This window comes from Stegostoma tigrinum, chromosome 10 (assembly GCF_030684315.1).
Source record: "Stegostoma tigrinum isolate sSteTig4 chromosome 10, sSteTig4.hap1, whole genome shotgun sequence".
Lineage (NCBI taxonomy): Eukaryota > Metazoa > Chordata > Chondrichthyes > Orectolobiformes > Stegostomatidae > Stegostoma > Stegostoma tigrinum.
Genome location: NC_081363.1, coordinates 46,130,975 through 46,146,728, shown reverse-complemented (window position 1 = coordinate 46,146,728; position 15,754 = coordinate 46,130,975). Strand labels below are relative to the sequence as shown.

The following is a 15,754-nucleotide window of genomic DNA, read 5'->3' as shown; positions in this document are numbered from 1 at the left end:
ACTCAACAAGCTTGTCTTGTTTAGTTTTCTCCCAGCTGTGAGGACTCACTTTGACCCTTCCACACCTTAATTTACATGTGTTTTATACTTCTATTTCTCATTCACTCCGACTAGCAATCCTTCTGTCTTTTGCAGTGGGCCTCCATACCATCTGCCCACTTGCTCCTCCTTTGCCTTTGTATGTTAAAATATCATCTCCCAATAAATTTCCGTTCTGAAGAGAAATACTCTACTTGAAACATAAACTGTTTCTTTCTGGGTTGCTTCAGCATTTGTGTGTTCATTTTAGCACTAGATCTTTTGTTTGGTTGCTGCTAGATTAATACTTAAAATGATCAGTTTCATAAAGAAAAGTTATCCTGACGAGAAAATGAGAACTGCATTCACAATGATGAAATAATAGATATTTAAAACCTAGAACAAAAGCAATTGTACCTTTTAAGAACAACTGGTAGTTAAATTCTGATAATAATGTATTAGAAAACATGCTCACGAAAGTGGTATTTTTTTTAAAGAAAGTAATATAGTATTGAAGTAGGAAGAAACACAAGAAATACAGACAACCAGAAGTGCAGCCAGTACCTACCACAGGGAAATATCGTATTATATTCTCCACTGGATTATCAGCAATATCCAAAACCAAATACCTGTAAGCATAAGGAAAACATCAATTCAAGAATGTCTTTTTTGTGCGAAGTTCCTCATTGTAAATCTCACAATTGAATGCATAAGATAGTCTAAGGGGATGACAGTGGCAGTGCCACCTGTTATAGCTTAGTGGTATTATTGCAGGATTGTTAATCCAGAGATCCAGGAAATTTTCTAGGGACAGAGGTTTGAACCCTGCCATGGCAGATATGAATTCAATTGAATTCAATAAAGAGAGTCTGGAATTAATAGTCTAATGATCAGTAAGCCATTGCCAATTATTTGGCAAAATTAGTCTTGCTCGTTAATGTCCTTCATGGAAGGAGACTGCCATCCTTATCTGGTTCTGGCCTTAACTGCTCCCTGCACAATTGGGATGGACAATAAATGCTGGTCTAGCTAGTGACACCCTCATCCCAAAAATGAATTTTAAAAAGCCATAATGTCATTATGAGGCTCAGGCTACTGGCTGGTGGAAGTGAAATTCAAATAATGCATCTGCAATATAAAGTTAGTCTCAGTAAAGGTGAACTAATACAACTATCATCATTGTTATAAAACCCCATTTGATTCAATAGTGCAATTTAAGGAAGGAAATCTGTCCGCATTAATCGGTCCGGCCTACATGTGACACTATGGACCTACATCAATGTATCTGACTCTCAAATGCCCTAGCAAGCCATTCAGTTCAAAGGTAATTAAGATGCTAAACTGATCTTGGCCTTGCTAACATCATCTACATCCCATGAGGAAACAAGACTAGACAATTCTTAGCTGGTTCATTTAGAATAACGAATATGGTAAAAGTGACTGAACCAGCTTTTCTTCTCTCTCTCAGATGACTCTCCTGAGATTGTGAAAAACCTGCCAGGGGAACAACAGTTTAAATTCCAGTACCTATAGGATGAGAACAAAGAACAGAATACAGGTCCTTTGGCCCATGATGTTGTGCTAACCTATTATCTCACTCTAAGATCAAACTAACCAGCACAGCCTTCATTTTACTATCATCCATGTGCCTATCCAACAGTCACTTAAATGTCCCTAAAGTATCTGACTCTACCACCACCACTGGCAGTGCATTCCACATACCCACCAGTCTGTGTAAAGAGCGTACCTCTGACATCTCCCCTATACCTTCCTCCTATCACCTTAAAATTATGCCCCCTCATAATAGCCATCTCCAATCTGGGAAAAAGTTTCAAGCTATCCACTCCATCTATGCCTCTCATTATCTTGTACACCTCTATCAAGTCACCGCTCATCCTTCTTCGCTCCAGTGAGAAAAGCCCTAACTCTCTAAACCTTCCCTCAAAAGACCTGTCCTCCAGTCCAGGTAGCATCCTGGTAAATCTCCTCTGCACCCTTTCTAAAGCTTCCACATCTTTCCTATAATGAGGCGGCCAGAACTGAACACAATATTCCAAGTGTGGTCTAACCAGGGTTTTATAGAACTGCAGGCCAAATACTTTCCATCTACCACCCCTGTCTTCTATTGGACAGCCAAATTCCCTTGAATCCCATTCCTCCTTACTTGTTCTGAATGAGCTTACCATGGGGAACCTTATCAAAACGATGCCTTTATATAAAAAAAAAATCGATATACACCATATCTGCTGCTCTACCTTCAATATGTTTTTGTCACATCCTCAAAGAATTCAATAAGGCTTATGAGGCATGACCTGCCCCTCTCAAAGCCATGCTTACTATCTCTAATCAAACTGTGCTTTTCCAAATAATCATAAATAGCATCTCTCAGAATCGTCTCCAATAATTTTCCCACCACAGAAGACAGACTGACCGGTCTGTAATTTGTAGGGATATCCTTACTCTCTTTCTTGAATAAGGGAATAACATTTATCAATCTCCAATTATCTGGTACTACTCCAGTGGACAGCGAGGACGCAAAGATCATCGTCAAAGCAATCTCTTCCCTTGCCTTCTGTAGTAACCTTGTGTATATCCCATCTGGCCCAGTGGACTTATCTATCCTCAAAATTTCTAGCACATCCTCCTTCCTAACATCAAGCTGTTCCAGCATTTCAGCCTGTTTCATGCTGTCCTCATTAATGACAAGGTCCCTCTCACTGGTGAATACTGAAACAAAGTATTCATTAAGAAATTCCGCTCCCCCAACCCCCCACCCAGCATCCAAAGTGGTATATTTATTATTGAGGGGAATGGCCAATGGGGATCCCTGCACTGTTTGCCTAATCTCTTTCCCTTTCCTGATGGTCACCCAGCTACCTTTAACCTGTAACTTAGATGTGACTATCTCCCTATAGCTCCTCTCTATCATCACCTCAGCCTCCCGAATGATCTGAAGTTCATCCAGCTGCAGTTTCTTAACGCAGTCTCAGAGGAGCTGGAATTGGGTACACTTCTTGCAGGTGAAGTCAGAAGGGACACGAATGGTGATCCTTACCTCCCACATTCTACAAGAGCTTTCTCCTCAGGCCTCACTGCTATAAGCAAGTATCAAACAGTTGAATTCCTAACGATGTGTGTAAAGGAGAAGATTGAAAAGTACAGGGAATTGTCAAGTTTATAACTACTGTCACAGTTGTCTCTGATGCTCGATAGCAGAGTCAAGAATTTTGCTTGATCCCAATAAAATGAGCACATAGCAAAAACACAATCAACACATACCTTTCAGAGAATATTTACTAACAAGTATAATTTCAAATATTTACCTAAATTTCTCTTGGAAATTTGCCTTGATGAAGTTTGCCTCAATATCCTGCCGTACACATATTATGTGAGTTATTCCATTTTCCTCAAGAATTGGGAGCTAGTAAAGAAAAATATTTACTATTTAGATCCTGAGGTCTGCAACTTCCCATCAAACAAACTGCAAATAACATGAATTTGGAAATTATGATTTTTATGTTAATAGCAGGGAAGTTAAGGATAGCATCAACTGTGTATTTTTTTTCTTTCAGTGTGACAAAGATTAGTAGTAAGGTAGGTGATTGGGAAAGTTATAAAAAAAACAACAAAAGGTGACCAAAGAAATAGTAGAGGGAAAAGACAAACTTTGAGGGTAAACTTACAAGTTTTATCAACTTGCAGCTGTAGTATCCTTAATTTATATATGAATGAAGACACGCCAAAGTTAACATAGACTCTTTAATGAATGAGACTGGGAAAATAATATTGGGGAATAAGGAAAGGGCAGAGGAATTGAATAAAAACTTTGCATAGCAGAAGACACTAAATACGCCCTAAAATTACCAAACAAAGGACAAAAGGAAGTGAAGCAATAAATAACTAGAGAAAAAAGTGCTGGGGAAACTGAGCGCAAGGGATGCATTCTAATTAAGGATATATTGTTAGTAATCTCTGAAGAATCTTTAGATTCTGAAAAACTCCCAGACGATTGGAAACAGCAAATTTGACACCTTGTTGTGTTAAATCTGACACCTTTATTGAAAGAAGGGAAGGAAGCAAAAGAACTAAGTAACTATATAGGCCAGTTAGTTTAATATCTGTTGTTTCAACATTGTTAGAATCTATTACAAAGAACATAATAGCAGATCATTTAAAATACATAATATGAACAAGCAGAGATGGCATGGCTTCACAAAAGGGGAAATCATGCCTAATACACTTACTAGAATACTTTGAGATGGTGACAAGCAGTATAGATATAATGGGGAAGGAGTGAATATATGTGGATTTTCATGAGGCTTTTGATAAAGATTGCAGATTAAAGCCTCATGGCATTGTAGGCAGTGCATTAGCATGTATAGAGGATTGGTTAACTAATACAAAACAGTTGCAATAAGGAGGGCATTTTCAGGATAATAACCTGGAACAAGTGGAGTGCCATAGCAACATATATGCCACAGCATATTAAGATCATTGCAAACCCGGCTATAAGAATAGGTGGATAGGCAAATAGTGAGAGGGTCACACAAAATGTGTACAGTGAGATAAAGACAATTTAAGTGAGTGGACAAAAACATGGCAGATGGAACAAATGTGGAAAATATGAGGTTATGTACTTTGGCACAAGAGGTGAGAAGAGGTGAATGTGATTTCAATGGATAAAAACTGCAGAAGGCACGAAGGGATTGGTGTTCTTGTGTATAAACACAAGAAAAGCTAGCACAGGAGGTTCAATGTACAATAGGGGAATCCAAATGAAATGCTGGCCTTCACTTCAACAAGAATGGAGTAGAAAATAGGGAGGCCTTGCTGAAACGATAGAAGGCAGTTAGAACACAGCTAGAATACGGTGAACAGTTTTAGTGCCGTTGTTCAAGCAAAGATATGCTAGTATTGAAGGCAGTCCAGAGAAGGGTAACCAGACGGATACCAGGCACAGAGTGATTAAATACGCTGGCCTGTACTTGTTGGAAGACACAGTTGGGGGCGGGGGGGGGGGGGGGGGGGGGGGGGGTGTTGCTTGTTGAAACATTAAAAAAATCACTGGGGGACTTGAAGGGTAGATGCAGCAAGATTGTTCCCCCATGTAGGAAGTCTTGGACCAGAGGACATAATCTCAGAACAAGGAGCTGCCTTTTCAAGACAAGAGATGAGGAAGAGTTTCTCCTGAGGGTAGTGAATTTGTGGAATTCTACACGCAAAAGGCTGTTCAGGCTGGGTCCTTAAGGCCGAGAAAGAAAGGTAGATTTTTAATCAATGGAAGAATCATGGGTTACAAAACAAAGCAAAGACAGGAAAGTGAAGTGGGTGAACAGAACGGATTGCAAGTTAAGATAAGGGAAGAGGTGAATGGATGACCTAATGTCACACTCCCACTTTTTTTTGTACAGTTGTACTCGTACATCTCCTATGTCATTGCTTAAGAATGAATGGATCAACATTTACCATTGTGCTGGTTCTGTGCCATGTTGAGTGGATTAAGTAGTGTGCTTTTTAAAAAAATAGGAATCAGGACCATGTTTAGACAAACAGCAAGTTGCCCGTGCCTACAACAACAAAAAAAAATTCTTTCACATTTACAAAGATCATACGGGACTTGCAAGTGAATACTATTACGGTATCTATGTACTCAAAGAAGCTATTGACATCTGCACTACAGCACTGTATCATGACAATCCAGACTTGCCACCATTACATGAATCAATATTTGTACAAATTATGAACTCATCAACCTGTGCAGCTGGGCTCAGTTTCTATGACACCGTGTATGGTCACATAAATGGTGTTGCCATGGAATCTTTATGAAACCCAATGCTCACAAACATCTTCATTGGGTTCCATGAGAAATGTATCTTTAATTGGATGACAATGAGCCTCCTATCCCTTGAACATTTCCAACATGTTGATGACAATGTTTTCCATCCCTAAATCCAGAGCTGCAGAGAAAAATTTCTGAAAGATCTTAATGCATGGCATCCTGTGCTCAAATTCACATTTAAAATGAAACAGTTAAATCAGCTCACTTTCCTCAATGTCCTCATTGAGAAATCAATCAGGTTGTTTTGTACAACTGTTATTGGAAACTATCATCATTACTCAGTACACAAGTTCAGATTCCTACAATTTCATGCACTATAAAAGTGATCTTTTGAGTAACCTCATAAATAGGGCCACAAGCCATTTTTTCACTGTGCAAACTTGATTCGGAAACAAGGCACATCAAAATCATCCTGTGGTATAACAGCCACCCTGGTCACATCACTTCTTATTATATATTGCACAAACTCATGAAAAGGCCTTAAGGCAGTCACTTCTCATCCTGAAACATCTATCAGGTTACCCTGGAAGAGCAGGGTATTTCAAATGTTTGATTAACAGATGAAGCTAGTTGTTTTACTCTAATACTCAGCAGCAGCAACACAAGTGATGGTTGTCACTATCTGGGCGCTGCTGTCAGGTCAAAGAGACATTTTGCCCTTCACAAAACTATGGTAATATGGTTTCAGTGCCAATGTGATGGTATGTAGGCCATACGTTCCAAAGACTAGCAGATCACATCAAATAATATACCCTTTAGCTGTTCATAATGAGCGTCTACTTATGCACCCAACCAGACCATACTAGCAACATTCACAATGATGTCTAACATTAGATGTGATTCGGCAATTGAGTAAAGTTTATTGGATAACTGGGAATGTGCAAGGAATTATGGTGACAATCAATTTAGCATTATCATTCAGGCTCGCAGCAAAGCATATTTGCATGCACGGGATGCTGTTCTTAAAGGACAGAAATAACATATACAAGCACTTTTCTTTTTCCACTTGAAAAAAAATATGTGACAGCCATGGGCTGGTTAATTTCTCAAGACAATGCCCTGACCAAAGCCTACCTGCTTTATAAAAATCTAATTAATATTAATGGATGCATTCTCCTTGGCAGCAATACTCTCTTTTCATGCAGTATAAAAATGTTGATTTTCCCCTGAATTTGTAGTCTTGCAAATGTCATAAGAAGTGCAAAAGTGAAATAATGTTTGACATTATTTGCTTTTTCTCCAACAGTTTAGAAAACAGCTAATCCACATTTCTACGTAGACACAAGGTCCATCATACTTGTGCCATAGAGATGGAACTTCCAGAAAGGAAATATTAGTAGAAAGTGATGGAAGGATCGAGTTGCAGTTTTCTAAAATAGCCCTGAAACTGTCAGACACAAGTCAGCATTTAAACATCTGACAGACAAACAGGAGGCAGCAATACCAGCTAGTCCTGAACCTGAAATACAGAAAATACTGACTTTATTGTTCACCATGCAAATTGGAGCCCACATTCAGAAAGGAGAGACTGAGCTCCTGACAATTTAAAAGGAGGCTGAAAAAGTCACCTAACTTGAGCTACAGTGGAGGAATCTCCATTTATAAAAGGCCCAAAGAGAAAGCCAGTTCTAGGATGAGCAGTTACTTGGCTTGGAACGGAAACAAGCCATCAGGAGCTGAGAACAAACTTTGGACTGGCTCCAGGCAAATGACATATCTACTACATGACAACAGCAGATAACCATAGCAAGAGAAATTAAGCCTTATTAAAAATTAAAGGAAGAATTTATTTTCAGTTGATTAGAACATAAGCAGCCTACAAAAATAATGTTGCTTTTAAGATTCCCACAATAAATTTTAAAATTTAGTAAAAGCTAAAGTAACAACTTTATCCAGAAGAGAAGATGAAACATTAAACAGCAAGCTAGTAGCTTAACATTTACAATAGGAGATTTGTTAGAAGCTGTTATGAAAGAAGGTCACTTGGATAAGTTGAGGCAGAGTCAACAATAATTTGTGAACGAATATGACATTTGATCAGTCCATTGGAGTTGTTTGAGGAGGTAAGCAAGCTGTGGATAAAGCTGAACTAGTGGCTGTATTGCACTTTGATTCCAGAAGGCTTTTGATATAGTAGCACATCAAAGATTATGTTCAAAATAAAAGTTCATTCTGTAGGAGACAGTACATTTACACAAATGAAAGATTACCTGAATAACAGGACATCTTTTTGAGGTCAGTAAGATATACAAAAGGTAACTGATTTAAAAAGACCTTACATTTGAATGTTCACAATTACAAATATCATCTCATACAACAATATAAATTTAAATACTTGACATGCAAACATTTCTTGTACTTACAAACGACTCCTTTATATTGTCTTCTGACTTGCGAACAAATCAACTTGCAAATGGACTCCAAAATGGAACCCATTCACAACTTGGGGACTGTCTGTAAGGAGTGTGTGCCACAGCGATTGGAGACCTCAATTGTTTACAATTTATTAATTAACTTGGATAAAAGGATGGAGGGTACAGTCGCCAAATTTGCTGACGACACAAGATGAGAAAAGGTTGACAGGCTAAGTTCTACTTGCTGGGATTTAGAATCGTCTGAAACACAAAATGCTAAGGGGTCTTGTCAGGGTAGAAGCTGAGATGATGTTTCCTCTTTTGGGAGAATCTGGAATTTAGGATCACTCTTCAAAAGATCAGGAATTGTATATTTAAAACAGAGATGGGACAAAACATTTTCTCTCAGGAGTTTGAAGTTTTTCGCACTTCTGAAAATGCAGTGGTAACAAGAGTCCTTGAATATTTTCAATTGATTCTTGTTAGACAAGGAGATGAATGGTCAGTGATAGGCAGGAATGTAGATTTGAAGTTGCAATCAGTTCAGCCATTAAGTTATTGAATAGCAAACCAGGCTGAATAGCATACTTTTGCTCTCAAATCATACAAACTCCTGTGTGACACTTTCAGTCATTCAATGGAAACTCCAGCTTTTTTAAAAACAGAAGTTATTGTCTCGATGGGGATCATAAAGTGTGCTTTATTTTGAGTGGGAGACCAATACTAAGATTGGGCTTGACAAACAAATGCCACGGTGGCTACATGGGTTCTTTCAAGCAACCAAGATTTAACCAGTTGCAGGATGATCAGTGACATCAATACAGCTTCTAAGACTGTAGAAAAAAGATGAAAATAAACACTACTTCGCAAACAGTCATTCAATAAGTCTTTTTTTAAAAATATGAGATGCAAAGCATCCTGCAGCGTTAATTCACATTAAATCACAGCCTCACTCTACAGGCGTTGCATTCAAGTCTCAAGACAGACAGGCTACACAGAGAATTAAAATTTTCTCAGGAGAAAATGACTCAACACAAAAAAGTGAGGAGATTCCTTGAAGAGTCTTTAACAAGCGAAAATTTCATTTATCACAGGAATAAACATTAACTCCATGCATAGGAAACCACTAGAGAATTATATTTCAGCATAATCTTCAAAGTTACTCTCTAAATAGCGTGTACTTAATAAAGGTATGAACCGCTACAAAGTCTCTCTCCTCTCACTACAGACATTCAATAATTTCTACAAGATAATCTCAGGTGCTCAAGCTCATCTTTCTATTGACATGTATGTTCTTTATCAGCATTGCAGATTGTTCCGATTTCCATAGTAAGTGAACGGTACTTGTGAAATCTTGCAATCCCAATTGGCCCATGACAAAAGTCAAGACACTCTGGTTTAAAAATGAAGATGTAAATTCTCAACATCATTAAGTTGTCTATTAATGTTCTGATATTCCACTACACAGGGGTTAAGGAAATGTATTGCACTACCAGCAAGGGAGCCATAAAATTAATTTTCGTTTTACAAAAGCAGAAGTAGCATCTATTCCACTTCACAGCGAACAGTTCTGATCCTTTATTTCTTAAAGTTCATACCTTACTTTTCATAGCAGCGGAATATGGCCCCAAGTACAAGCCAGGTAGTATCTCCTATGAACAAAAAAAGGTCATTAGCCAACTGGATAATATGAAATAAAGCACATTATTGCTAATTATATTTTAAAATGACAAACTGAAATAAAACTGAGTTTTTAAAAGCTTAATGTCAGAATTTTTTCTCTATTTTTGCATTAAGAATTTTCTTCTAATGAGTGTTGAAACATCATCACATTTTATGCCTGTTGTTTGTCTGTTTAATACCATGTTATTTTCAGTGAACAAGAAATAAATTATGTTGTATTGGTATTTTTCAATTGTTTATAAACTACTTTTATTATTCATTCCCAAATTCACAGGACTTTTCTGCTTAATTGCATTCTACTACAAAGAATGCCTATAAAGTTAGAATAGGCCGAAGAGATTCTGCAGACTATTCAATCACATGTGAAAAAGTTACATTTGTACTGATACCACCATCACAATTATAAATAGTTACAAATGTAGGTTGACACATGATTCGTAACTTACATGGCAGGCACAATCTCTTCTCCCAGTCCCTACCCAGCCCAAATTTTTGCAGATGTCTGCATTCAAACCCTGACAGTGAGGACTACAATTCCCAAGAGTACTCTGCAATGAGAGTGCCATTTAATTCAAAATGTCGACACCAGCTTTCACGTCCCCATGATCCGAATAGGGTAACAGCAAACTGTTTTTTTCTAATTTTAGTGATTTGAACGCACCCAATCTTGGTTGGGGTAGAAGTTTGGTAGGCCAGTCAATGTCTCTACAACAGCCCCTCTCCACATTACAATATGATAAATTGCAGTAAAGGCATGGAGACATAAAAAACATCAAGCCAGAGAAAAACACAATTACAGGAAAACAATGAAAAGGACCAGAGAGAAGCACAGTAAGAAATTGCTGAACAACAGAAGCTGGAACATGCTAATTGATCGATCAAGATTTCTAACTTTATTATTGCAAAGCCTCTACCATTGGAGCTGGGCATGTAATCCAATAGATGTCTTGAAGCAGAATAACCCTTGTGAAGGAAAGGTGCAGAAAGAGTTAGGCAGTTACGCTACTGAAAGAGAGATGAAGGGTAAGACCAAAAAAAATTTACTATTAGTTATCTGTTTGAATACAGTATATAATACGAAATGTAAAATATAAATCACAGTAAGTAATGATTTTATCAAGTATTACTGGCATGTTATATTCTACATTCAGAGATAATATTCAATTATTAAATTCTGTTGCATTTAAAAATTAATCAAAAAACTGAATATTATCCAAAGCACCAATTTTTGCTGGTGATGGGAAATTCTGCCAAACCTTCTGTAGATAAAATTCTGAGGTTCATTCACGTCTTAATCTAAGCGGTAACATGGACGCCTTAGATCCACGCACTGCAGCCTCACAGCACCAGGGATCCAGGTTCAATTCCAGCCTCGGACAACCGTCTGTGTGGAGTTTGCACGTTCTGGCCATGCTGAAATTGTCTGTAGGGTTGAGGAATGTGTAGGCTAGGTGGATTAGCAATAGTAAATGTGGAGTTACAGGCTACAGTAAGGGGCTAGAACTGGGTAGCATGGGTCTTCAGGGGGTCAGTGAGGACTCAGTGGACTGAATGGCTGCATTTTGCACTGTAGGGGTTCTATGATTAACACAATGACAAGATGAATGCACCACAAAAGAGGCCTCAGTGTTGCAAACAGGCAAAAAAATAGCATTTAGATTACCTGCATTGCACGTCTCATTGGATACATCCAATCCTAAATGGCAAAACAAAATGATGTAAGACACGATAGTTGTGAATTCTTCCTAACACAAGTAACAGATGGCACTTATTTCTGCCTAATTAGAATCTGACATTTAAAATTCATCATCTCATCAAACTCCAGAATTTATCTCGTATTTCCAAAACCCCAATTTTAATGGCCATTATTTCAGATTTTGCATCTTAGCCTGAGTATTTTGCCAGTTGTATTTAAAGCATTTTTTCTATATTTAGTCTAATTTCACACACCCATTTAATGTCAGACTGCCTTCAGAAATAATCCTGAATCAAACAAACTGTCTGTAAAATTATTTTGTTTTGAGTTGAGTTGATTGAAAGCAGTATGGCTGTTGGAGGGAAAAGCTGATAAGTACTTTTGAAAAAGGCAAGTAATAAACTACATCTACAGAGTAATTATAATGCAGCAGCTCATTATGTTAACTTCAATCAAAAAGGATCTTACAAAGAAGAAAAAGATAAAGTGCCAAATGTTAGGCATCTTCAAATATTACCCTGTTTCAAAACAAAATTGCAGTTTAATTGCAATACTTTTAAAAAAGCTAAAGAATTAAAAAAGCAGTTACAAACAATCAGTCTATCATAATTTTAACAGCAATTCCAGTTAGCTGACAGTCCATACATTACAGGTCTGTGAGCCAGAAGCACAACCATAATCAAAGCATGCTCAGTATTTCACGATAGGACAAAATAGGAGGTTCAGTAACAAATCATGATTTTTTTTTGCAATCAACTGACATGAGAGATGGAAGCCAGTGCTGAAATCTGAAAAGGTCTGTTGTTATAATTGTGCAGCAACACAGCTGGAATTAAATCTATGGGATTACCACTGAGAATAGGAGATAACTCAAAACGGAGAAGCCCATTTAACCACAGGTCTGAAAACTCTGCTTTGACAGGGGTTAACAAGGGTCATGCCTTCATTATTTGCACAAAGATCCTATTTCAGTATCGGTTGAGGAGAGGGCTCAGAGCTGTCATTTAAAAAGTTATTTTAAAAATACTGTCCATTTAATTTTTTGAAGTGTAAGGTGTATTCACATCTTAAAATTATATTTACATAGTCCCATTATGCAGAAAGGAATTAATAGTCAATGATCTCCAAAAGCAAATGGAGTTCTGAAATACGTAGTACTGTTATAAAAAGGATGAATTGGATTTAACTACAGTAGAAAGGGAAACAAACTTTATCAACATGGCCCATTAAAAATCATTTCTTGAGCAGCTCAACTCTCTCAGTGTATGATCCAAACTCATTTTGAATTTCCTATCTCCAGCCTTGTCTATCAAACACTCCTAAAATATTTAATGCATGACATTCTGATATTAAAAAAATGCACCTTTAGTTAATTTTAATGCATAAACAAAATATCACAAACGCTGTAAATAGGAAATAACAACAGATAAAACTAGAAATAGATCGATTGGGCAGAATCGATGGAGAAACAGTTAACATTTAGAACAATGATCTGTCAGAACTGGTTTTAACGAGAAGGGCATGTGTCTGAAAATTAAATTTATTTTATTTAGGTAGGAACAGGAGTAGACCATGCAGTCCCTCAAGCCTACTCCTCAATCACTAAGATCATAGTTCATCTGGTTACTCCATATTTCTACTTCCCCAATAATTTTTCACCCTTCTGTTTAAGAACCTACCCACCTATGTTTTAATTGCACACACCCTATATAATACATCATTTACCAGATATTTGCACACAATTTAACTTATCTGTATCTCTTTTGTAGCCTGTCTGCAACTGCTACCTAGCCTACTTCACATTTTCCAAAACTGACTTTTCCTACTGGGCCCATGTCATCTTATACCATTTAATATTTTACAACTAAAAAGAAAATTTACAGCACAGAAACCTATCAGCTCCGTGCAGGTCAAAGAAGAGTTATTCAGCCTAATCCCTCTGTCCAAATTCAAGTGCACACCCAAGCTTTAATTTTAATGTGATGAGGTATTCTGCTTTTATTAGTCTTTTCAGCAGTTCAGCAATTCAATCATCCTGTGACAATAATGTTTCTGATCTTCCCTTTATTCCTACTAGCAGGTATTAAGATGCATGCTGCTGGTTATTTCTTTGCAAAAGAAATGTCATTTCTATTAACTCTACCATGGTGCCTCTTAACATACAGAGAGTCAACAATATTCAAGATGTTCAACAGCCCACATGAAGACATGTACAACATCCAGATTTAGATTGATAAATGGCATTAACATTCACACCAAGTACCAGATAATGACCATCTTCAACAAGATCAAAGCTAACAGCTAACCAACTCCTACTGATGCTTAGCAATACTTACCACTGCAAAATCTTTCATTATCCTAACGGATTATCACTAACCAGAAATTTAACTGGACCAGACAAACAAATACTATGACTACACGAGCAAATTAGGAGCTGAGAATTCTTATTTTTCCAACAAATTTGCTCGGCAGGAACTTGTCAAATCTATGAAATACATGCTTCTTTGCTCCAAGCAATTTTAAATGTTTGAAAGGCACTGAAACCAAAGTTTAAGAATAGAGTTATACTATATTATATTTGTTTGGTGCATAATCTTAGGTAAATCTAATGCAAAACACAGGCAAACATGCTTGACATAGTTAAGAAACATTTATATACCTTTACTCGCTTTACCTCCCACCCTCCCCGCCACCCCTCAAACCCTGCTTAGGATCCAGCCGAGACCAACAGCCAGAAGGCCCTTCCCATGCCTCAAGCAGGAAGAACAATCAGAGGTTACGCAACCTTCAAGCTTCCCTTTTCTCTAGTAGCTCAAAGCTTGTGACATTTTACCATTAGGTTAATAAATAATTTTAAGCTGTGTACACATTTTTTCTGGAAAAGAGCAAAGAAGTTCCTAGAACTCTTGAATACGTTTTGTTGAAGTTTAAACGGAGTTGGTTTTGTTCCTCAATCCCACGTGTTGCTGACTTGTCAGATAGAAGCAAACACGGCCCAGATTAAAATACACCTCCCTAAAAAGCCGAATTGATACACGAGACAAAAACAAAATAAAAGCCTAAATAGTTCAGTAAACTTCACAGCAATTCCCGAGACACAAGAATGAAAGCAAATCAATAAATACTCTGCGGTAAACTCAGCGAAGCTTGCCACCTCACATCGCCGACACTATGGAAACCAGGCGGCTGCAGCGGGTCGTCCAGCGCCTATTTCCGACTAACGGCGCCTGGCAGCCAGTCTCCACTCACCTCCTCCTGCCACCCCCCGTCCCCCCGTCCCCTCCAGGATCACAGCCGGCTTTGTTCACAACTTTAGGCCGAAACTCGGCGCCGGTTTACGTTTACGTGTACCCACCCCCGCGTCTTCCCTGGAAGACGGTAGAGCCGGGAATTCCAGGTGCACTCCATCCATCTCTCGGTCTATCTATCCGGGGGGCAGTAATGGTCGTTAATTTTTTGCCCCCCACCCCCCCTCAGATATTCTCGCTCTTTCTGTTACGTGTGCTGGAGCTCACGCGCCGCCATGCTGTTGGAAACCAACATCAACACAACGTCATCACGCCGCAAGTCACGGCCAGTACGCAACCAATCGGCTGGCTCCAGGTCGCGTACCTCATTCGCCGCCACACCCCCCCATTCTGAAACCGTTGGAGCTCGCGTACTGACCCCACCCCCAAAGACATCGCCCTCCCCCACCCCAACAACCGCCAACATTGACCTGCACCCGTCCCCCTAACGACAGCCCCGAGGCCCGTCACCGCCGACAATGACCCCCTCCCATAGACACCTCAACGCCACCATCGACCTCCTCCTCCCCACCCCAAACTATTGACCACTCACCGCTACCAATACGAAGCTTTCCTAGAGGCCCCGCTCTAGCCTCCTCCCCCCCCAACAACGCTTCCGCAGACCCATAACTTTGCAGCACCCAAACCCCCACTCCCTGCCAACAACCCTATCGAGGAATCCCACCGACATCCCCCAGCACCTCTCTCTGATTCTCAAAACCTTACGATGGCCACTAACCACCACTTAACTTCCCCCCCGACACTTCCAAATCGCCTCGGTCCCCGATCTCCTCAGCAACTACCCAGAGATGTCTATCACTCGCCCTCACCAACTCTTAGAACCCACCCCCAAAATCCCTACTCAACTCAGCACTCA

The 15,754-nt window shown here is 38.9% G+C and overlaps 1 protein-coding gene across 8 annotated transcripts in view; it reads right to left on the bottom strand.

The window, feature by feature from the left end:
- styx (serine/threonine/tyrosine interacting protein) overlaps nucleotides 1–15,670 on the bottom strand; it is a 34,101-nt gene extending 18,431 nt beyond the window's left edge. For 2 of the 8 annotated variants that reach the window (XM_059649153.1, XM_059649155.1), the window contains exons 1-5: nucleotides 14,946–15,194; nucleotides 11,558–11,590; nucleotides 9,810–9,863; nucleotides 3,342–3,439; nucleotides 587–647 (exon numbers count right to left, since the gene is read on the bottom strand). In XM_059649153.1, coding sequence (XP_059505136.1) covers nucleotides 587–647; nucleotides 3,342–3,439; nucleotides 9,810–9,863; nucleotides 11,558–11,590; nucleotides 14,946–15,002 — 303 coding nt within the window. In that variant the 5' untranslated portion in view covers nucleotides 15,003–15,194. The other 6 variants (XM_059649154.1, XM_048537565.2, XM_059649156.1 and 3 more) reach the window with 5 other exon arrangements.
- Between the last annotated feature and the right edge of the window lie 84 nt (nucleotides 15,671–15,754).